Source organism: Bos mutus, chromosome 5, assembly GCF_027580195.1.
Source record: "Bos mutus isolate GX-2022 chromosome 5, NWIPB_WYAK_1.1, whole genome shotgun sequence".
Classification (NCBI taxonomy): domain Eukaryota; kingdom Metazoa; phylum Chordata; class Mammalia; order Artiodactyla; family Bovidae; genus Bos; species Bos mutus.
In genome coordinates, this window is record NC_091621.1 from 14,779,403 (window position 1) to 14,803,464 (window position 24,062).

Sequence of the window (24,062 nt, forward strand, 5' to 3'; positions counted from 1 at the left end):
TACTTCTCCCATTATCTCTCAGGATCCCCTTGGTCTCTCTGACTCTGACTTTCTCTCCCTTCCTCTCCCTCACCCCAGGATCTCTGTCTCTGCCTCTCTCTGAGTCCTCGCTCCCTCCCTCTCTTTTCCTCGGCTCTCTCCGGCTCCCTCTCTCGCCTCGGATGACAGCGCTGCCTCTTTTGTTGGCTCCGCAGCCAATCGCGGCCGCTGACGACACGGGGGCCGGGGCTATAAAGGGCCTGGCCCGGGCTCGGGCCCCCCCAGCCGCCCGCCCCGGCCGCCCGCCCGCCCCGCCCGCGCGCCCGCCGCCCCCGGCCCCCCCGGCCCCCCCTCGGCCGGGCAGCCCCCAATCCCCGCGCCGCCCGGACCCCCTCCTCCCCCTCCCCCCGCCCCCTCCCCGCGGGACTCCGGCGTCCCCGCCCCCCAGTCCTCCCTCCCCTCCCCTCCAGCATGGTGCTCGCGGCCCCGCTGCTGCTGGGCTTCCTGCTCCTCGCCCTGGAGCTGCGGCCCCGGGGGGAGGCGGCCGAGGGCCCCGCGGCGGCGGCGGCGGCGGCGGCGGCGGCGGCGGGGGCCGGGGGGGAGCGCTCAAGCCGGCCGGCCCCGTCCGTGGCGCCCGAGCCCGACGGTTGCCCCGTGTGCGTGTGGCGGCAGCACAGCCGCGAGCTGCGCCTGGAGAGCATCAAGTCGCAGATCTTGAGCAAACTGCGGCTCAAGGAGGCGCCCAACATCAGCCGCGAGGTGGTGAAGCAGCTGCTGCCCAAGGCGCCGCCGCTGCAGCAGATCCTGGACCTGCACGACTTCCAGGGCGACGCGCTGCAGCCCGAGGACTTCCTGGAGGAGGACGAGTACCACGCCACCACCGAGACTGTCATTAGCATGGCCCAGGAGAGTAAGTGGGCGGCGGGGTAGGAGCGGTGGGGTGCTGGCTCCCGCTCCGGCTCCGAGAAAGTGAGCGCCTCCGGCTCCGAAGCGGGGCGCTCCCGGTTGCTCCGGCCGGAAAGCCTTTTCTGCGAAAACTTGATGGATTGGGGGGCGGGGGCTGCTCCACAAGTTTTCCGAGCTGTGGAGATGGGCTGCGGAATTGTGTGCCCGCCCCGCTCCCGGAGGTGAGGGGGCAAACGGAAACGGTTGCGAGATACCGCTTCCCACCCGTGTTATGGGGATTCTGCAGCGGAGGGGAAGGGGCAGCAACTCATCCTGAAGGGTCCTGGTGGAGAGGCTGGAGAACAGAATCGGGAGCCTCCGGGACTCGCGCAGTCCCAGCCAGGCTGCCGTGCTCTCCGCCTCTCAATGGACCTGGCACCGACTCACCACCCCGTACACCTTAGGCTTTGCAACGCGCCCCTCGGGCTGCCGAAAACCTAAGGCTCCTTTCCGCCTCCCAGGAACGAGATCCCGAGCCCTGTATCTCAGCCAGGGCTCAGCAGGCACCCAGCCGGCACTCATTCCACCAGGAGCCCTTCTGACACGGGCTCTCCCGAGGGGCCGGGAAAGCGGTGCCTTCTTGGTACTAACAGAGCTCAGAAAACTCAACTCCATGGCGCTGGGGCTAAGGGCAACTCAGACCTTAATGATGTATCTCATATTCACCCGCCCCTAGCCGCAACCAGAGGCTTGAGGAGCGAGAGGAAGACTGAGGGAGGAAAAAAAATTGGTAGGAGGGGGAACCCAGGCATCCTAGTCCCTGGCCAAACGTAAGATGAACATGTTAATAGACTTGAGCTGCTTTGAAATTTTATGGCCTGGAAAATCCAGGCCAACATTGCCCCCCCCCACCCCCTGCAACCCCCCAGCTCTCCCTAAGGTCAAATGATGCCCTTTCCCCCTCCCCGCACTGAGGTGTTCCCCCCACCCACCCCACCCCCAGCAACTCCAGGGAACCAGATCCCCTCATTCCCTTGTGGTTTGGCAAAGTCGCCCCCCTCCCCACCAACTGGTTTTATGGCTCTGAACAGAAGAGGGGGAGACTGGTTTATTGGCAAATGGGTCATAAAAAGCTGAGGGCTGAGGGGAGTCCTAGCGGCCCACCCCCAAGGGAGAGGCACAGGAACCCAGGTGTGCCTCTGGGAGGCTGAGTGCCCGACACTGCCACCAGTTTTTCTGTGACCCTAACTCCACAGTACTTGGTCAGGGCTGTAAAGAAAAGCACACTCAAAGGACTAGGAAACTATCCTGGGGTGGGGGGTGGGAAGGTCTAGGATCTGGTCTTGAGTTCCTCAGTCTCCCTTCTGTTCTTAAGGTTCTGCTTTTATACAAGCGATGGTCAGACTGACTGAGAGCAGAGATGGGGGTTAGAAATCAAGTTAGAAACAAGAGTGGTCGAGGAATTCTGAAGAAGAGTTTGCTGGAAGAAGATGAAGGGTATGGAGGAAAGAGATACTTTGGTCTATGCGGTGCGGGTGTGTGAGGATTTCGAGTGTGAGAGATGGAGCTGTGGACTTCCCCTTGCTCATTCTATCCCTAGCATCTCTTAACCAATAGGCCAGAGCCCAGAGATCGCTCTGGTCGCTGGGATGCAGGAAGTGAACAGATGCTGCACACAGAGTTTGGGAAATGCAGGTTAGACTCAGGGGGTGGGCAGAAGGGGGAAGGACACCAGCAGGTGGGGTTCCACCTCAGCTTCTACCCTCCAGCCACCCCAGGGCTTGGATAACTAGGGAACTGGGTCTCCAGCCAGGTATTGTACGTCCCCTTTAAGAGACAAGCTGAGCTCTTAAGAGAGGGAGGGGGAGCCCAGGGGCGGGGAGGGAGAGAGGGGAAAAGGAAAAAGAGACTTTTATAGTCTAATCCCCAGGGACCCGCTTTAATAAGAGACTTGTGCTCTGCTAATCGGGGGAGGTGTTTGTCAGCAGAGATGGCCTCGGCTCCCCTCCCCCTCCCTCCCCTCCCCCAGCCCTCTACCCTGGACCCCAGCCCCCACCTCTCCTAGGCTGCACTGCCTGCCCTAGTTCCCTCCACCCTCTCAGGCTCTCCCACCCCAGCCTCCATCCTGGGAACCCAGCCCCCTTGCCCTTCAGAGAGCCAAGCCCAGCCCCTCAGTTTCTCTCTCTCCTCCCTACACCCAGAGGCCCCTGCCCTCTCTGTCCAACCTCCTGCCCCTAGGCTTTCCAGCCAGGGTAAGGAAAGTGTGTTTGGTGTTTGGGAGTGGGGGGTGTGGGAAGAGGAGGAGGTGGTGAGCAGGGAGGGGGTTGGGCTTTTGCTGAAAATAGTGCAGTGACCTCTCTCCAGACCAGAGCCGCCTACTAAACCTGACCTGCTGCCTGCCACCAACCCGATCAATCCGACACAGATGTGGCTCCTCCCCCTCCCCTTGGGAGCTGGGCTGTGTGTACACTGGGGACGCTCTCAAGCCCCTGGTCCCCTCTGTGACTCTACCTGTTTCTTTGTTCCTCCCCCTGTATTCGTCTATCCTTTCTCCTTGCCCCACTAGTCTTGGCTGCCCACCTCCTTTCAGCTTCCTAACCCCCATTCAACTCCTTTAGTGTCCCTCCTCCTCTCCCAGTGTTCTCCAGCTCCCATATTTCTCCCCCTACCATGATCTTCCCCTCTGCTTCTCTCCTCCACTTCTATCTCTTCTAGATGTGTCTTCATCTCTAAGTCTCTTCCCTATTCTTATCTCTCACCCTCTCCAATCTCTCCTGTTTCTTCTCCTTTCCCTTTTCTTTCTCCGAATGTCTCCATCCTGTCCCCTTGTGGTACCAACTGTCCTCATATCCGCTGGGGGAGAAGTGTATGATGATTCCCAGGGGTGAGGATGGGGGACTCTGCCTGAAGGAACCAAAAGCCTTAGAAGGATGGGGCCCTGGAACCTAGTCCCCCATCACTAAGCCTCGGGTCATGTTTAGGTGGGGATACATGTTTAGAGTTTACAAAACTAACAATAAACCAACTGAGAAACTACTACTATTTTCACATTCTTTATTTAATGCTCAGCACTCCTATGAAGCAAGGATTATTATCTGTAACAATGAGAAGCTTGGTGAATAAGGTCACATATTGGTTAATGAGTCAGGCAGTGATTAAACCCACTTCAATTTTAGCCAAAGAACAGGGTTTATGCCAGGAAGAACTTTCGAGCACTTGCCTATGTAATTTAAGATGGGGAGCTTAGGGAGTTCATTCAGCATGTAGTTACTGAGCATGGCCTGGTACTGTGGGAGGCAATGAAGCTACAGTGGTGAGCAGTACAGAAGCAGTATCAACACAGTGTCTGCCCTCATGGAGATTAGTCCTTAATGGTGAAGGCAGGCAGGAAAATAAAACCATCTCTATACTGAAATTAGGCATAGTATGCTATTTGGATTGTTGCTTGTCACTGTCCATGTCACCAGCAGCTACCCTGCCCCAGGGACTCTTCCTCATCCCTGAAACTCCACTCCCCAAACTCTACCCCATCGCCCCATCACTGAAACTCCAGCCCCATCACTGAAAATCCAGCAGGAGGATAACTGGACCACTGGTGCTCTGGAAGCCTGGAGAAGAACTTAGGGAAAGAAAGCTGCAAAGGAACTTTGTGTCTTGGTTCCTGAACATCTGAAGATCAGTGAGCACTTCCCTCCCCATTTCACTTGGAGTATCCTCCTAGTATCTCCTAGGGTGGGGAATGGGGGAATGATTATGAAGCAACAAATGATAAATTCTCCAGGATTATGTAGACCTGGGCGTGATACATATGGGCTTGGACTTCTGATCATCCTTTTATGGCTCTGGAAGTTCATTCCTAGTTCTTCCTCAGGCTATTAAGAGTGATAATAGATATTCATAACCAATAGAAACATGATTTAGGGCATTCTCAACTGAGATTAGAAAAGGGAACTGAGAGGAACTGAAATGGACACAGAAGCAGATATTAAGAATCATCCTTTAAACTCAAGAATGGTCAGATTATGGTCCAAAACAAAGGGAAATTGGCCAAAATGTAAAGCTGGGATGTTAATGACTTTTTACAGACTTATTGGCACTGGACTGAAAAACCAAAGGAAGCTCAGAGGAGAGAAGACATTACAGTTGATCTGATTTGTTGAACTTTATTTCTGATGCTTTGGGAAAGTAGGAGAAAAAACCCACAGAGGTAGTTCTTCCCTTTCTTGAAAGTGGAGGCATTAATGGTGAGGAGGAGGAAGCAGCTGAGGGAACTTTTCTCAGGGTCAAGGGATTGAGCAGTTGAGCATGTGTGCACGCGCATGCCTAACTCTCAACCCTGTGAACAGGCTTGCCAGGCTCCTCTGTCCACGGATTTCCCAGACAAGAATACTGGAGTGGGTTGCTACTTCCTTCCTCAGGGTATCTTCCCAGCCCAGCAATCAAACCCTGGTCTCTTGTGTCTCCTGCATTGGCAGGTGGAGCACCACCTGGGAAGCCCAGATACATTGGGAGTGCTTAAGTAGTTCCATTCTCCTGGGTGTATTATTTCTAGTGGGAATGATGCAAGAAGCCTAGATTTGAATTCTGGTTTACTTCATGGAATAAATTTAGTCCTTGCTCCCTATCTGGACCCTGGGTTATCCATTCCCTGAGGATGTCTGTTTTGGGGGGGCCTGTGCCAGGCTATACCTGGCCACCAGACAAAATAGAGCAGAAATGGGGCAAGGTGACCTGAGGACAGCAGGTGTGGTATGAAGTTTGGCTTTTATGGGGAGCATCAAAGGTTCAGAAAAAGTTGGAGCCCTGTATGCTGTAAAAGTTGGAGGAAGGGAAGACTGCAGATGAAGAATTCCCCAATAACTACTTTTGCAGCTTACCTGGTAGAGAGGAACCTATGCATTAAGACAAACATTTAAGGAAGGGGCGCAGATTAGTAAGGCCTGATAGAACCATTATCTTACAAGGAGAGCAGGGGGTGCTGTTCTAGGTACCAGTGATACAACAATGAAGAAGACAGGCAGGGGAGAAGGGTAAAGAATTGGAAAACACAGACCGAGGAGTCTGAGCAGTCAATGCCACCAGGGCTGCTAACCTCCTCCACAAACACTCTTTGCTGATACTGTGCTCCCCTTCTCTCTTATCAGCCGACCCTGCGGTGCAGACAGATGGCAGCCCTCTTTGCTGCCATTTCCACTTCAGCCCCAAGGTGATGTTCACAAAGGTACTGAAGGCCCAGCTGTGGGTGTATCTCCGGCCTGTGCCCCGCCCAGCCACAGTCTACTTGCAGATCTTACGACTGAAACCACTAACTGGGGAAGGGACTGCAGGGGGAGGGGGCGGAGGCCGGCGTCACATCCGTATCCGCTCACTCAAAATTGACCTGCACTCACGTTCCGGCCACTGGCAAAGCATTGACTTCAAGCAAGTACTACACAGCTGGTTCCGCCAGCCACAGAGCAACTGGGGCATCGAGATCAACGCCTTCGATCCTAGTGGCACAGACCTGGCTGTCACGTCCCTGGGGCCGGGAGCTGAAGGGCTGGTGAGCAGGGAGCCTGAGATACTGGCAGATATGAATAACCTGGCCCTGAGGAGGTGGGGTGTTGGAAATGGTAGAGCAGGAATGTAAAGGGGGTTAGGGACCAGCATGATTTTTCTAGGCCTGGAGCTGACTCTAGAGGGGTTAGGTGGTGGTGGTGATGGTGGTAATAGGGTGATACCAGTTTTCAGAGATCCAAGGCAGGCCAACAGTTGAAAACTGTATTTGGGGTGAAGGTGTGAGTTAATAGATTCACGGGACAACAAAGATGGGCTGTTGTTGAGACCTTGGGCCAAGGGGCTGATGAGGGTCAGGTTGCCAAGAGAGAGAGAATTAGGGAAGGTGAGTTTAGGGAGACATGGCTAGCTGGCAAGAAAAGTGGGTAGAAAACAGGGGTTGGGGAGGGGAGCACTGGAGAAGCTCAGAAATCACTTGGTCTCTGTTCTCCTGCCCCTACTGAGGGGCAGGTGAGAAGAAACAGGGAGTAGGAGCTCCTCGAGGCTCTATTACATCTCTTTCTCCTCTCCCTCACCCCCAGCATCCTTTTATGGAGCTTCGAGTCCTAGAGAACACAAAACGGTCCCGGCGGAACCTGGGCCTGGACTGCGATGAACATTCAAGTGAGTCCCGCTGTTGCCGCTACCCCCTCACTGTGGACTTTGAGGCTTTTGGCTGGGACTGGATCATCGCTCCTAAACGCTACAAGGCCAACTACTGCTCCGGCCAGTGCGAGTACATGTTTATGCAAAAGTATCCGCACACCCACTTGGTGCAACAGGCTAACCCAAGAGGCTCTGCGGGGCCCTGCTGCACACCCACCAAGATGTCCCCAATCAACATGCTCTACTTCAATGACAAGCAGCAGATTATCTACGGCAAGATCCCTGGCATGGTGGTGGATCGCTGTGGCTGCTCCTAAGGTGGGGGACAGCGGATGCCTCCCCAACAGACCCTGCCCCTAGACTCCCCCAGCCCTGACCCCCTGCTCCCCAGGCCCTAGAGCTCCCTCCACCTCTTCAGATGTAACATCACACCTTGTTCCCTGCCCACACGGTGTGCAATACAACCGAGGGAGGCAGGTAGGGGATTGAGGGATGAGGGGTTTGGGGGAAAGGGGGGAGAGGAGGGGCATGGTCAGGTGGGGAATGTCTGAGGTGAGAAGGTTTGGCAAGAAGACAGAGAGACTAGAGACAGAGGTAGAGCAGAGGGATAGAGACAGAGGAACAAAAAGCAGCAGTGAGAAGGCAAAGGGATAGAGATGCAGGAGAGACAGAGACTAGGCAGAGATAACCACGAGAAAGAGACAGAAATGGAGTACTAAGAGAAAGCCCCACGCCAAGCCTCCTTTCTTCCACTGGCAAGGTGAGGGGCTTGGTATGGCTGGGGAGGTCCCCTGACTACCATTCTCAGTAAGAGAGGAAATCAAAATCCATTCTTAGCTTCTTCTCTTTCTCCTTCCAGCAGTGGCTGGGGGAAGGGAAGTGAGGGCAGGGGCAAAAGTGAGGATCTGGGAATTTTATTTATTTATTTATTATGACTTTTCATTTTTTGGTATTTCATTTTTTGGTATTTGGCTTTACTTAAATAGATGGGCCCCTGCCCACTGTGCCCCATTTGTACCTTATTCCCCAAACCCTGTTCTCCCTCAATACTCACCTACTTAAGCACTTGTTTAAAGCTTCCAGGGTTGAGAATGGGAGTAGAGGGCAAGAGGGCTGACATGGAAGTTTCCAACCCCAAAATCACCCTACTTAAACTTCCTGAGCCAAACGGGTTGAACTGAATTCCAGCAGTCACAGAAATGGTAAGAGGTTAGGGTTTAGGAGCTGGGGGGGTTGGGGGAGGGCGGGAGGGAGGGGCTCAACATCCAGGATCTGTATGAGCCACAGAACTAACCCTCAGGTCTACCCTCTCCGTACTGACTTCCTTAGGCAGAGGTGTGGCCTGCTTATGCCCAAATTCCCCCCAGCCAAGAGAGAGACCAAAGAGCCTGCGGAATGCCTCTGCTCCCTGCCTCTATCTTCAGGTCCATAAAAAGAAGAGTAGAGACAGCCCAGAGTCCCCAGGTCTGCGAAGGGTCAGGAGGGGTCAACAAAGGAGTAGGGAGGCTGAAGGATACAGGGCATTTGAATCCAAATCACTGCTCTGGGCTAGGGAATAGAGCCAGCAGACAGAGGTGGAAGGGATTCTGGAAGGGGGACCTTTCAGTCCCCCAATCCCAAAGCTCAGGGTGGAAGGGGGTAGAACAAGGGAGCAGAGTGTCTATAATTATTTTTATCTTTTATTTTTGGAATCTAGCAGTACCTGGCAGCAGGGAGGGGATGATACAGTGGGGAAAAGCATCTGACAAGGCCAGTTAGAGCAGAGGTTGGGAAGGATGGAGACTTCCTGCTTTGGAAAGCTGGAAAGCAGGCAGGGACTGGTTGCCACTCCAGGTCACTAGCTGGGCCCATTCATTCCTTTCACAATCCTGACCCATCCTCCTCTGGACTCACTGTGCCTCAGTTTCTTCCCCTCGATGGAACGAGAAAATAGCAGCACCCGCCACAGCCAAGAGATGAATTCTGAGCACTTACCACGGGCACTTTATGGACATAAAATACCTCTCGCTGTGGGACAGATAACCAGGGCACCAGAGTAGTGGTGAAGAGATGTGAGGCTTAGAGGAGTCACAGGCTTCAGAGTACAAGTTCCCCTCTGCCTCCCAGCTGGACAGTGCCTGACACCAAGGAGCTGAGAACCTTCTGATCCATACCCTATCCATACCTCACCTCCAGACCTCTTGGCTCCAGGCAGGAGACTACAGGATGTCAGGAGTGGAGGGGGAAAGAACCTTCAGCAAAACGAACTCTGAGTAGAGCATCAGTCATGGGTCTGACGCAAACAATACGGAACACAAGTAAAACCTGAGCTGGAAAGCTGACCTGGAAGGCTTGTTCTTCCCGAGAGCATGACTTTCCTGCCTGGCCCAGCTGGTGGAAGGGGCAAAGGTATGTAACCACCTTTGGAAAGGTGATGGTGGTGAATTTTGGCATCTTATTCCCATTCCCATAGTGAAAAAGTCAGATGAGGTATTTTGGTGCAGGAATGGGCAAGGGCTCATTTCAACTTGCCTCCTCCTGTGCAGCAGCAGTATGACCCCCCCTCTCTCCTCTCTGGCCCTGTTCTTCATCACTCCTTCTGCTCCAATCTTGGAGAACAAGATGCACCTGACCACCAACACCATTCACATTTCCTTGGTGGGAAAAAAGAAACAGAGAAGTGAAGAACAGAAGATGCCTCCTCCAAGGTCAAATGCCCATGTCTCTTGATCTTGGCACAGGGTGGGGATTGGGCAATAGGCATCAGGTGACTTCCCTCTACAAATTCTAGACAGCTGGGGCAGTAGACTTGGAGACACTTAGAATATGCCCCTTTAATGCCACCAAATAAAGACCTTTGGGGGAAGGTCATTCTCTTATGAACATAAATCTATGAGTTGAAGTCTCATTCCCCTGGTCTTCCTCACCCCCAAAGAGGCATGGGGTAAAGAGGCTTGGGGGCATAGCCCAGCAAACTAGTGGGAACTAGTACCCCCTCTCACCTTATGACGTGTGTGGACCTGGCCAGTGCCCCTCTGATCATAATTAGTGTAATTATTATTTACTTTGTGTATTTGTTACACCGTGTGTGTGATTGCCTTTGTTTGTTAAGGGTGTCTGAGGAGTATGGGGCTGACAGGGGCACTGGAATGCCGGGAAAGGACCTCTTCACTGAGATCAAGGCTTCCTGAAGGGAACCATTGCAAAAAGGCCATCAGGCAGTTTTCAAGTTATGTGACAGAGGGCAAAGATGGCCATAGGGTGCTCTGAGTTTTGGGATGGTCACATGACACAATCCAGCACTTGAACCTGAAAAAAGAAAAATAAAAGCAGTCAAAGAATTTAGAATTCAGCGTTAAGCTCTTCTCCCTAATCAAGCGCCATGTTTACACCTCAGAGACCAGGAAGCAGAGGATCTGAGGGAGAATGAAACTTTGTGCTTAAGGAGTAAGAAGATGGGGGTCTTTGGGATGAGTGCTGGGGCTTGCAGCCAAGGAAGGTTGGGCAGAGGATGGGAAAGAAAGGGAACCTAGACCAACTCTTCACTGGAGGCTTGATCCTAAACAGTCCCAAAGATTACAAAACCCTCTCCCAGCCTCCACAGAGCAGAAGATCTAAGTCCTCTTGAGATATGATTCAGATAATATCTATCCTATTTTCCTGAAGTTCCTGACCCTAGGTTTCCTCAACACAATTTCAACAAAATCCACAAAACCAACCCAACTTTGAACTTCTGGTGTTCCAAGACTGGTTAAGCATCTTAAATACTTTCATTCTACTATAAAAATGTCTCCCATGTCCCTGGAGCACACTTCCCAGGGCATACAAATTGGTGGGGGTGGGGGGGCGGGTAGCAAAAGAATCCTGCCTGTAACTGCAAGTAGGAAAGTTCCTGTGACATCAGTCTGACCCAGAATGGGGCACAATATGGGTTCAGGGTGCCCCTGTTCTTTCCCTACCCTGTCAGTTCTATCAGCAGACTGACCCCACCTCGGACCAACTACCAAGCTCAGGGAGGACTGAAGTGCTACACTGTGTTCTCCCCACCAGGAGCTGCTTTATCCACACCTACCCTCTTTGCCCCAGGTAAAAACAGATCCCCCACCCTGCCCAATTGAGAACACCAAGAAGTTACAAGATGATGTTTACCCTCAAACATCTGCAACCTAATGGATGAGTAGCTACCCTATACTTTGTCTCTGCCCACATCAGGGGCCCCAAGCTAAAAACCAGCAGATAGGGGCATTTACAGCTTCTGGTGTATGGTGGGGCAGAAGCCAGAAGTCAATGCGCCAGCCACAAAGCCAGCTTTCTTGTCAGTGAGCTTGGTGTAAGGGAACAACTGGGACAACTCCTACCTATTCTCACTCTCAGAATCCCCCAAAGCATTTGCGTATGTGGTATGCACACACATGCACTCTCAAACTAGTACACTCAGCCCCCTACTCCTAGCTGTAACTTATTCAGGAAAAAGAAAGTACTTCTACTATAAATCACCAAGTAAAATTAAGAGCTAATAATTACTGAATGATTACTCTACAATATATGATAAGCAAACTGTGCTCCTTACATAAATATGACAGTATCAGTTCTCACAGAAACCTTCACAATAAGATTGCTATTGGCACAGAATCGAAGAGTTAAGAATGATTAAATAATTTGCCCAGGGTCTTGGAGAGTTGAGCTAGTGTGGCAGAACAAGGAATTATACCGAAGTAGTTGCTATACAATATTTCATTCTATTAATAGTGATATGAGAGAGAGAAAAATTAAAGGCAGGGATAACTGAGAAAGGAAAAGAAATAAAGAGAAAGCTAGAAGTACTTTAGGCTCAATGGAAGTCCAAAATCGCAAAACTTGGTATTTTTCAGTCCCTTTGGAAGGAAATACAAGAAGAGTGTGTTGATATGTTGCAAGAGAGGGGGACATTAGATTTTGGTGGAGTCCAATAATCAGAGATGAGTAACACTGTCAGGGGGTCCTCATGAAAGAGAACAGGGAAAAACATTTATTATAGAATACATTCATATTCTTATTTATATTAGGTCTTTCCTTCCACCTGATCTGACATGGCAACAAGACCCAACACCAAGAAGTGCTGTTATTTGCATCTTCCTTCCTTATAGCCCTCACCCCCACACAAGCTTCTAGCCTTGTATCTTCAGAAGTAAATTCCCAGGATTTGGGGTGGGGGGAAGGGCGGTTTATAGTGATGGTGGAGAAAAACAGAATGATCCTAGAGAACCATAAAAAGGTGCAGATTTACAGCGGAGGAAGCTGGCTCTCTCCGCATCTTTTATAGACTCCCTCATTAAGAGCTTCCAGGTATGCAGAGAATGTCACAGCTTCAAAACAGGGAAAAGCAGCCTGGAGTTAGCCAACTACATCTGGATCCTGGATTAGCTACACTCAAGAGACTGGAGGATAGGAAGGAAGGGTACTTGGATCCCAGATAAAGAACTGCAAGGCTGGATGCCTGTTCTGCTTCTCAAAGGACTTACTATTTTAGGACAGAATTAGTAAAAATCGTAGGGATCCTGAACTAGTCATGCTCAGAAAGTATATATGGAATGATTATAGCGAGACAGGAAGAGGAGGATTTGGTGATCAGGCTTGGAAGTGAGAGACTTCTGACCAACATAAGAACAGCTGCTGGAATAGGATGAAAAAGGCTAGTAAAAAACCCACACAAACCTGATGAGCAATTCTGGGCTTCCCTGGTAGCTCAGCTGGTAAAGAACCCACCTGCAATCCTGGAAACCTGAGTTTTATCCCTGGGTTGGGAAGATTCCCTGGAAAAGGGAATGGCTACCGACTCCAGTATTTTCGCCTGGAAAATTCCATGGACTGTATAGTCCATGGAGTTGCAAAGAGTCAGACATGACTGAGCGACTTTCACACACAGCTGTGTCAAAAATATGGGGAAAGTGAGTTAAGTATGGAGAAGAATGATTAGGCTTCAGGAAGAGAATCCAGGGGACAGAGGATGGGGGTGCGGAGTCTGAATACCCTTCTGGAACATTACAGAGGATAAGGAAACAAAGTGAAGAAAACTTCTGAAGGACTTAGTGCTCCACTCTTCTTTATGAGTGTCTGCTCTATTCTTTTATCTCTTATTTTGGGTAGAAAACCCTTACTGAATCTATAATCTCTGTAAAGATACAAAACTGAACTAATTCTCTCTCTGGTTCCATTTTCAGAGTGAAAGAGGAAAAGCTAGCTTTAGGATCAGGGCCTAAAGAAAAGGGAAGCAGACAGTAGAGCCCAAGAGAGAAGAGGAGGAAGTTTAATCAACCTTCCCTTTTGCACATTTCTCCAAAGTCTTAGAATGGGGCAAAATTCACAACAAATGCGCAGTCTTTGCATCTGCTCCCCAAGACACCGTTTTTCCTAAAGCATCTAAACTTAGGTCCCTGTCCTCCAGGAACTAAAGAGACTTTGTGAAAAGAGGTTCTTGTTAGGAAGATGATCAAACATTATTCTTCTATTAATTATAAAACCAAACAGAGGTGTTAGCAGAAACGGGAACAATGAATTAATTACACCACAGCAACATGAGATCTGGTCATGAAACCAGAGTCTTCAGGTAAGGTGCCAGGTTCTTAAGTTTTACTACCAAAACCCAAACAAAGCCCAACCTTATATAGATGTATAGTACTAAAGATTAAGAGGAGAAACCCTATACCAACATGTCCAAAAAGATTAGGTATCAGGTCTCAGATCTACATGAAATTCATATGCAGATAAGCAGCCCTGCTTAGGGAGAGCCAAATCCTAAGTAGGAGGCTTGGCAAGGAAAATGGATTTTAGTAATATCCAAGAAAAACTGCCACCAAAACTGCAAAAGCATGTTTCTGCAACAGAAAACAAACTAGTGTAGCTTGATCAGAAAATAAAGGCTCTAGTCTACAGCTTACGTTCCCAACAATCTAGGCAATAATCTTTAACACCTCTGACATCCTGTTATACTCTGAATCCCTACACACTTTCTTCTAGTTCTGAGGGGTACCCAGCCAAACTGCTTTCCTGAACTGCATGACCAACAGGATTCCACATGTTGGCTTCAAATGCAACCAGTTAAGTCACTCTTGAAATTAGGGTCTTTCCAGACTCCAGAATAAGCACTCTACACTCCATTCTGTAATAGACTACCAATCTCTAGCCCTAGTGTTTATATACTTTGCACCTTCTAAAACCTACAGTATTGTATTTTATTCTAATGGGTCATTTCAACCTGTTGAAGCAAAAATTCATGGTGAAACTTGGCCTCTTCATGGAGAATAAAGAAGTAAAAGGATGCCTGTGAGTATGAGAGAAGGAAATAAATAGGCTTAAAGGCACGTACTCAATCCTTTTCCTTGTTCTCTTTTCTAAAGGATAAAGGCATTATTGCTAATTCTCTATAATATTTGGTGAGTATCTCCTTATCTGGTCTAATCTGGCTCTAAGAACTCAAAGGAGCACCTGAGAAAACACATTGTTCTTTTTTCTATTTTTTTTTATTAACAAGCAAAATAATAATTAAAAAACAACAACACAACAACAAAACCCTTAAAGTTGGAACTGCAATAAGTCAAACTGCTGCTGGAGTTCACAGATGTACCCAGGGTACATGCTCCCTCATTGCAAGGCAGGACCTAAGCACATAACTGTGCATTTAGGTATATATGTGACCAGGAAGAGTCAAAGAGGTGGAAACCACTGGAGAACAGAAAGCATCAAAAGCTTTTCATCAGGCAATTCCAAAGCGCTCTGCTCTTTTCCTCTTCTTTGCCTATAAAGAAGCAAGAAGAAAAAAATTAGATTGCAAGACAACAGTGGCTCAGGTTCCTGGCTGCTTTAATCCAAACTCACATGGACTACCACAAGGTCCAAGAAGGAGGGAAGGCCACGCTTAAGCTGGCAGCCAGAGATTTAATGTCTAAATCTCTCTTATCCACTAAGGGCAGTTTGGTGGAAGGTGGTGGGGGTTGGGTGGGGGGGAGGAGGAAGAAAAGAAGAGTGCTAGAAAAGCCAAGATTCCAAAAGGAGAGAGGGCCACTCAGCTGTACAGCAAGTTAGCCTGGAAACAATGGATCCTTCAAAAGGCTGGGGAAAGTCTTCCAGTAAGTGGGGAAATGGAAAATTTCAAAGCACAAAAGGCTGACCAATACTGTATCATGGAGAATGTGAAGCGGATGCCCTTCTGGGCAATTAGGCCTGATCAGGAACTATTTCTTAGGCCTCCAAATCCATAGATAAATCTTCAATGATAACAGAATAAATGTGGGTGGGGGCCGCCCCAACATGGATCTTCTTTAAAGGAGTCAGTTGTTGGAGAGAGGGCACAAAATGGATAGAGGAAGAGAAAGATATTTTTCTTCTGTAAGTGACTCACGAAATAGTACAAGTTCTCACTCTAACCACTGTCCCCAGCAAAGAATCTTTCCCAAAATTCCATTCAGAGGTTTAATTTAGATTAAAAAGAAAAGCTGATCGTGATGAACGTTTTCTGGGGCTTTGTTGGCTTCCTGGTATTCTGGTTCATCCCTAAAGGTCCCAACTGAGGAGTTACCATCACTATGTTGGTGATCTGTTCAGTATGCTGCTACCTCTTTTGGCTGATTCCAATTCTGGCTCAACTCAACCCTTTCTTTAGACCATAGTTGAAAAATGAAACCATCTGGTACCTCAAGTATCACTGGCCTCGAGGAAGAAGACCTGTTTGTTTGCCAGTGCTCAGTCACTGAGGTCAGGAAGAGAACTCCTCTAGATGTAAAATCACCTCCATATCCAAGCTACCTTCCTTAACACACCCACTTTGGCCATCAGCTGCCTTAAACGTTCACACAACATCTGAATATCTTATTTTACAATGTGGTATTTTTTTCCTGTCATCTTTTTTACACTTTGATGAATGATGTGCCTATTTAATCTAAACTGTACTGCTTCTATAAAATGTTTATGCCCTCTTCCAAGATTGAAAGTGCTGTTCTTCTGAGAAATAACGTTACTCTCTCCTTGGAATCTGTGGATTTGAAGACGGCTCCTGTCTGCTCACAACATAAGAATAAGCAGTGGTTAAAAACTGTTGTATGACAGACTCCGGTGGGGCAGTCAGTAGGAGAACATGTTCAGAGGGAAAATCTGTCCCACCAGAATTATACCAGTGTGTTAAATATATTATACTTTTGTCAGGATGAATTTCTTATTTCTGCCATCTTTTGGAATACATTATTTTTCTGCTTTCTATGGGGAAGAAAAGTGGGCCTTCCCTCGTGGTCCAGTAGTTAAGGTTCCACGCTTCCAATGCAGTGGGCATAGGTTCAATCCCTAGTCAGGGAACTAAGATTCAACATCCTGTATGGTCAGATCAGATCAGATCAGATCAGTCGCTCAGTCGTGTCCGACTCTTTGCGACCCCATGAATCGCAGCACGCCAGGCCTCCCTGTCCATCACCAACTCCCGGAGTTCACTGAGACTCACGTCCATCAAGTCAGTGATGCCATCCAGCCATCTCATCCTCTGTCGTCCCCTTCTCCTCCTGCCCCCAATCCCTCCCAGCATCAGAGTCTTTTCCAATGAGTCAACTCTTCGCATGAGGTGGCCAAAGTACTGTATGGTACATGGCCAAAAAAAAAAAAAGCTGAGGGCATACAAGCCCAGCCCACTGCACCTGGATTACTGATACAATTCTTTGGAATCAAATTAAAGTCATCTGGTTCATATAAACTCCATCAGCCTCAAACGTTACTACTCCCTTACAAATACTAACTCTCCCAATAAAAGCCATTATTCTTTTCTTCTCAATGAAATCCTCATCTGCCTTATATTGGAGGTCAAATGTACCAACTCAGTGGGCATGCCTGAATTAACAATAGTTTTCTTGGCAAAGAGGGAGTAATTTTTTTTTAATTAATTTATTTAAGGCAGTACCAAGTATGTTGCCACATGCATGGTATTTCTCTAGTTGTAGTGAGTAGGGGCTACTCTCTAGTTGCAGTGCATGGGCTTTTCTCTGCAGAGGCTTCTCTTGTAGTGGATCATGGGCTCTAGGCACATGGGCTTCAGTTGTTGAGGCGCACCAGCTTAGTTGCTCTGTGGCAAGTTGGGATATTCCCAGATCAGGGATCAAACCCATGTCCCCTGAACTGGCAGGCAGATTCTTAACCACTGGACCACAAGAAAAGTCCCAAAGAGGGCGTAATTTTAACCAGAATTAAAACAAGTCTAAGTTTATTTCTAGCTCATCCTGGCAAGTCAGCAAGCAGGTGGACATTTACTTACAACAGGTAATGCTTTATTTTGAATTAGCAGCACAAAGAATGCAAATTCTTAGTTTTTTCTTAATGAAGAATGTAAACTGATCTGATTCTGAAATTTTCAGTTTATTACAAAACTGACCCTGATATTTATTCATAGGGACCATATGATTTTGAGTGTGTAAGGTAACAGATTTAAAGAGGTCATCTCTAGAGACAGATGGAAAGAAATAAATTTGGATTAAATGGAAGAAGCAACATTTGAAATTCCTCACCAGCTAAGAAGTTTCTATCATTATTTTAACTGTTCATGTACACCTATGCTGACACTTGGTTTCTATTATAGATACTCTCAAACCAGCAAATCATTATTGTCTGTCAATGCCCTGAGCAGTCTGCCAATGCTCAGTCTCAATGAATGTTACTCCAAAGAATGCTGGTATATGGATGCATGCTACTGCTACTGCTAAGTCACTTCAGTCGTGTCCGACTCTGTGTGACCCCATAGACAGCAGCCCACCAGGCTCCCCCGTCCCTGGGATTCTCCAGGCAAGAACACTGGAGTGGGTTGCCATTTCCTTCTCCAATGCATCAAAGTGAAAAGTGAAAGTGAAGTCGCTCAGTCGTGTCCGACCCTCAGCGACCCCATGGACTGCAGCCTACCAGGCTCTTCCGTCCATGGGATTTTCCAGGCAGAAGTACTGGAGTGGGGTGCCACTGCCTTCTCCGAAATGGATGCATACGTCCTGACAAACAAAAGCTGTTCTTTCATTTTCAGAAACCATATGTAAAGAAAATAATAATAATAAGAAGTCTCATTCGACTTCCCCAATGGTCCAGTGTTTACAGACTGTGCTTCCAATGCAGGGGGTGTGGGTTCAACCCCTGGTGAAGGAACTAAGATCCCACATGTGGTGCAATGCAGCCAATAACAAATTAAAAAAAAAAAAAAAAAAAAAGTCCCATTTGACCCCAACTGTTCTATTTCAGATTGGAGAAGGAAATGGCAACCCACTCCAGTGTTCTTGCCTGGAGAATCCCAGGGACAGCAGAGCCTGGTGGGCTGCCGTCTATGGGACACGACTGAAGCGTCTTAGCAGTCCTATTTCAGAGGCAAGTTAGGCACAATGATATTTGTGTCTGGGTTGAATATGGTGGCATTAAATGATGAAAGAAATCTGCTTGGAGATAATTAGAGATATTGCTACTTACTAAATAATTAATAATATGACAAACACTGTCAAACATTTTATGCAGAATCACTTCATGATTAAAATACTGCTTCGAGGTAGGTTTTATTATCTCCCCCTTCCAGATGATAAACCTGAGATTCAAATAGTTACTATAACTTATAAGTAATATTTTGTAATACCAAGTGGCAGAGTCACTTAACCAAGTTTACCTGATTCAAAATCTTGTGCTCTTTCCTACTAGGTTAACTGGCTCTAACAGTGGATTACTAAAGTATACTGCTGAAATTCAGTAGGGTCACTTTATCCAGAAAACAGATATCAAGCAAAGGACCAAAAATCTTGTCATTTAGGCACCTAAGAAGTAGCAGGGAAATAAAACATTTCTCCATTCTGTTTGTCTTCGTTTTTCCATTCAAAGGCCCTGTGAAGCATTCCAGGTATATTTTACCTCTGTATCCTCTGTGGTTCCTGTTCCAGCTGAACTTGTGACAATCCCAAATCGCTCCTTCCTCTTTTTCAGCTTTTCGTCATCCTCCGACTGTTCAGGGACAAAGAAAAGGGTTGAAACAAGCTAGCCTCCATTCACAAGACAAATACCAGTGAAATTATAGTTTATTGATTATATGCTGGCCAACCTTGTGTTAAGAACTAAGGATCACACAAACAGAAAAAAACAGGAAACTGAACAAGCTAGCATAGAGCATATTGTCCCTAGAATGACTAAAAATGGCAACCCACTCCAGTATTCTTGCCTGGGAAATCCCATAGACAGAGGAGTCAGGCGGGCAACAGTCCAGGGGGTCACAAGAGAGTCAGACACGACTTAGCGACTATAACAACAATTCTCCTATAGCATTTTAAAGCTACTATTCACATCCAGCACTGTTCAATGTCAGAATCTCATATATATTATATTCCCATCAGGACCTAAACCCTGCCACTTTATCCAACTTTAACAGTTATTTTCTCCTGTTCCACCTTCTTCTCATAGCCTGTCACCAGTAATCAAAAGCCCAGTCCTAAGATTAGAAACATCTAAAAGTAGGTGGCCTTCCTGGGTATTTCTTCACCCCTAAAAGCATATTCTAGAACTTTACATATCTAGACAAAGATCCTATCCTCTCAGATATCCCAGGAGACCCTCTACTACATAGACACATAACATCCTCATCATGGGCCAGGACACTTTCTTTGACTTTATTTACAAAAGGTAACCAAAGAAAGTAAGGTTAAAGGTGTTGAAACAACCTTTGAGCTTATGTGTGGTGCTTCAGAGCTGGATTAAACAAAACAAAACAAAAAAGGCCCAAAAAAGTTCATATTCCTGCAGTATGTAGGCAGTGTGTGTCTCTGGGTGTCCCAAAAACCAGAGTCAAAAGGAAAGGCAACCAAGAGAGCTACAAACACACAAGAACTTTTAAAATACCTTTACTTTCAACCCCAACAATGGAGTTGTCTTTGTTCTGCTAAGGAACCTGCTCCTAGTCAAAAGCAAGGTAGCTATATTTCTGTGTTCAATCTGTCTAACTAGCCCAGTTCTCTGAACACAGTAGTCAGGAGTACTTTCTCAGTCTTACTTTGGTTCTTTCAGCTTGAGAAACGTTCATTTTCTCCCTTGTGCTGCATCTGCCTTCTAGCAAGGAAGAAAGAAGCTAAGAAAAGTTGGTAGCTATTGAAGAACTGAAGAATCCTACACATGAGTTATCATCACTTAATCACAGTGTATTAGTAGAACAGAATACTGCCTACATAATTTGTCTGCCTTTTTCATTATAACCATCAGCAAATCCACAGTGGGCATATAATTAATGTAATCTAAACTACTGTAAAACACTGGGCCAGGTTCAAAGGAAAAAAGAAGTATTCTTGTCTTTAATAATCATAAACTAAAATAATCATTATTATATTATAGCCACTATTATTTGGGTTTGGGTGCTTACTATGTGCCAGGTACTATATGAAGTTCTTTACATGCAATATCTCATTTAACTGTTTTAAACATAACAGGTACTATGACATACATAGTAGGTCATTTTATAGGTAAGAACTCTGAGGTTTGGAGAGATTTAACTTGCCCAAGCCTCACAAACAGTTAAGCAGCAGAGCCATAAATGGAACCCAAGCCATTTTACTCGAGAACCTACTTCTTAACTTTACCAAAACCTCAGGTATCTCAAGTAAGCATTTCTTTGGAAAAACAGTAGCAGAATGGAAGTAGTGCTTAATTTCCAAGGGAAGAAGGATCACGAGGACCCTTAGCTCAATGCTAGGATCACATCCCCTTTCTACCAACCATATGCCTCTACTTTATAACCAGGAATCTAGGGAAAGGACTCCAATTAGTAGTCTCATACCTAACATTTTCTCAAAGGAACTTGTTTCTAATTTCGGCTAATTGGCTATTCCATATGTTGAACTGCATGAAAAGAATTAGGGGTTCCAATGGAACAGTCTGTTCCAATTCCAGGCCTCACTATATTTTTCTTTACCAAAGCCACTAGGAAGTTTTTCTTAATTTTGTCTACCACCACTAAAAGTGAATAAGAGATGTAAATGGAAATTTCAAAATGAGAATCTCTATAGAACATTGTAGATGAGCAAACCATTTTATTAAGCCTCCAGGCTAAGCAGGAAGCAGCTTTAGGGGAAATAAACCAGTCCATTCTAAACGAGATCAGTCCTGGGTATTCTTTGGAAGGACTGATGCTAAAGCTGAAACTCCAATACTCTGGCCACCTCATGCAAAGAGTTGACTCATTGGAAAAGACTCTGATGCTGGGAGTGATTGGGGGCAGGAGGAGAAGGGGACGACAGAGGATGAGATGGCTGGATGGCATCACCGGCTTGATGGACATGAGTTTGGGTGAACTCCGGGAGTTAGTGATGGACAGGGAGGCCTGGCGTGCTGCAATTCACAGCATCGCAAAGAGTCGGACACGACTGAGCGACTGAACTGAACATAGCGGTTTTTGGGGATAGGCAGGACTAGACCACATCTTGTTGAACTACCACCATGGGCTTTTTTCCACCACAGGCTTTTTTCCAATCAATGCAGTGCTAGGTATACTTCAGGCTTCCCTGGTGGGTCAGCTGCAATGTGGGAGACCTGGGTTTAATCCCTGGATTGGGAAAAACCTCCAGAGAAGGGAACAGCTACCCACTCCAGTATTCCTGCCTGGAGAATTCCATGGACTGTATAGTCCATGGGGTCGCAGAGGTTAACACATGACTGAGCAACTTTCACAATTCACAGGGATATTTCAGCAAGTTCAGATCGCAGAGGGAGATATTACTGCTGAAACCTAGCTATTCTCTCAGCACAAACCATAGGGCCATTCTCTTCACAAAGCCTATGTCCAGTTGGAATGTGTGGGACATTTTATCCTCTGGTTCTCTACTTTGGTATATACCAAAATGGGAGTTTGACTTTTAAATTAAATTTCCTGTGTTTCTTTTTGAGCTCAAAGGTGAGGAAAGAATGAGGGAAGAAAAAAGAAGGGTGGGTGAGGTTGAGCGGATATATTTCTCTAGCCACTAAGGCTAGTTATGAGAGGATTTCCCCTTGGGATCCCTTTTTTAATCCTTTGGTGCCTCTCCTGGAGATCCAGGCAGAGCATCTGCTCCAAATCTACCAGGGGCTTTAAGGGGAGGGGGCGGGGGAAACAATACAGATGCCCCCACCTCCCATCCCCTATGAACAGTCTGTACACCCTTCATCCGAAGAGACCAGTGAGGGTTTTATTTATTTGTGCATGCCTGCTCTTCCCTCCCTACCCAGTGCCCCTCAGCTCCCTTCCTAAAGCCTCTTTCCTCCTTGCCCTGCAGGGAAAGTACACAACAGGCCCAGGAAATCAACACAGTTCTAATGATCTCTCTCACTTGACCCTTCTAGCGTGACGGTGTCACATGGCAACAAATGTACAATAAACTTCACTCCATCTTCAGCTCCTTGCTGACAGGTTTTGATTCGTGGGATGGTGAGACCCATCTGAGGGAAATTACCTCGATCAAAACGCATCTCTCTCTGCATTCATCAGGCCAATGCTCCCCCAGGCCATGTTCAAGTGCATAAATGGGGTGCATCTGCAGGCAGCTCAGTGTCATATGCATTTGGAAATCTTTCCCTTCTTCATCCCTCCCCTACATCCCCCCCACAAACCCTCAACAACTAACAAATTGTTTTTCTTTCCAGGCATGCTCTTGAATAGTACTGGAATCTGAAGCACCCTTATTTGCTATCAAGTGAAAACTCCTCAAAACACAACTTGCATCCGAAGTCAGAAGACAAACGTGTCCTCACTGACTAAACACAGGCATTGGACTGATCGATCCACATCACTTCCCCATTTTCTCATTCAAGACTTAAAGAAGAAGGCTGACGTCAATAACTTTAGCATACACGATCCTGACTCACATTTCCCAATAAATGCCTTTTTTTTTCTTTTCAAAAGCTTAGAGATAAAAACAAAAGAATTGTGTGAAAGAGGAGACAGCCCACGTAAGAAGCAAAAGGCTCAAAGTATGATATATATTCAATAAAGCCAAATGTTTTCATGAATCACTATCACTGCATTTTCCATCATGGAATAAGACAGTTTCAAATTGAACTCTTTAGAAGACATCTTCAACTTTTAAAAATTCATTTTTCTTCCTGTTTCTCTTTCATATCTGGCAAATCCTTGGACAATCCTTGTACAATGGATATGAAAGACTGAGACATCCCAGATCACCCCAAGGTACAAATTATATCTGTGACAATACTTAGTACACAGGAACTATCTATCATATAGATAGTCGATAAATGTTAGGCATTATTTCAACTGCTTCTTTCTGGTCCTTGAAACAAAGTTCGAGACCATCAGCAGAATTCTGAAGCTAACGTCCTTCTTCCACACTACAAGTGAAGTCACCAGAAGCTATTAAAAGGTGGTCCAGTGGTTAAGAGTCCCGTTCCAGCCCTGGTCCAAGAAGATCCCACATGCCACAGGGCAACTAAGCTCATGCGCCACAACTACTGAGCCCAAGCTCTAGGCCCTGCGTGCTGCAGCTACTGAGCTCGTGTGCTGCAGCTACTATAGCTGGTACACCTAGAGCCTGTGCTCCACAGCAAGAGAAACCCACACACGGCAACAAAAGTAGCCTCTGCTTACCACAACTAGAGAAAGCTGGCACAGGGCAACAAAGACCCAGTGCAGACAATAAATAAATAAAAATTAGGGGAAAAAAAAAGTTGTTAAGAATCAGACTCACTATCAACACAACAAAATAATTTCCTTTAGTTGCAAGGCAAATGATATTTGGACAGAGGATCAGATTTAGGGTTAAGTGTACAGAACAGAACTCAGCAAAACCAGTCTTCTCTATCAGGTACTATTACATCTTCTCTTCCTGGGACCCTAAAAAAAGAAAATTTATGCTACCAGGCTTTATTGATTTCATCATCCCTAACAATTAATGACCACCAAAACCGATATCTATATAAAGTAAGGTCCAAGGGAACTGAGCAAGGATTTGACCTCTAACACTATAGACCCAATTCCAGGTACTCTTAAGGCCCTTGAGGAAATGCTTTCATAAATTACACATCAGTTTCTATCAACATCATCAATAACACTGAAACTATAAAATTAAACCATTCATCCA

The 24,062-nt window shown here is 47.0% G+C and overlaps 2 protein-coding genes across 4 annotated transcripts in view; one reads left to right on the forward strand and one right to left on the reverse strand.

Moving 5' to 3' along the window:
- The first annotated feature begins 371 nt into the window (after positions 1 to 371).
- On the forward strand, positions 372 to 22,799 carry GDF11 (growth differentiation factor 11). 2 transcript variants are annotated; one of them, XR_011464168.1, is made up of 4 exons: positions 372 to 889; positions 6,009 to 6,406; positions 6,942 to 9,393; positions 22,612 to 22,799. XR_011464168.1 is itself a non-coding variant. In XM_005905886.3 (3 exons), the coding sequence occupies exons 1-3, from the start codon at positions 451 to 453 to the stop codon at positions 7,320 to 7,322; spliced, it is 1,218 nt and encodes a 405-aa protein (XP_005905948.2). In that variant the 5' UTR covers positions 372 to 450; the 3' UTR covers positions 7,323 to 10,751. The 2 variants fall into 2 exon arrangements, 1 of the variants encoding a protein (XP_005905948.2); XM_005905886.3 differs by lacking the exon at positions 22,612 to 22,799 and having other exon boundaries at positions 6,942 to 10,751.
- SARNP (SAP domain containing ribonucleoprotein) overlaps positions 14,462 to 24,062 on the reverse strand; it is a 49,771-nt gene continuing 40,170 nt past the window's right edge. For both annotated transcript variants that reach the window (XM_070370353.1, XM_070370352.1), the window contains 2 exons: positions 18,868 to 18,957; positions 14,462 to 14,758 (listed from right to left, as the gene is read on the reverse strand). In XM_070370353.1, coding sequence (XP_070226454.1) covers positions 14,717 to 14,758; positions 18,868 to 18,957 — 132 coding nt within the window. In that variant the 3' untranslated portion in view covers positions 14,462 to 14,716. The remainder of the gene's footprint in view (positions 14,759 to 18,867; positions 18,958 to 24,062) is intronic.

Coding starts and splice junctions, on each gene's coding strand:
- GDF11 (XM_005905886.3), top strand. CDS start 451: ATGGTGCTCGCGGCCCCGCTGCTGCTGGGCTTCCTGCTCCTCGCCCTG. Junction 890..6,008: donor CATTAGCATGGCCCAGGAGA/GTAAGTGGGCGG, acceptor CTCTCTTATCAG/CCGACCCTGCGGTGCAGACA. Junction 6,407..6,941: donor GGCCGGGAGCTGAAGGGCTG/GTGAGCAGGGAG, acceptor CCTCACCCCCAG/CATCCTTTTATGGAGCTTCG.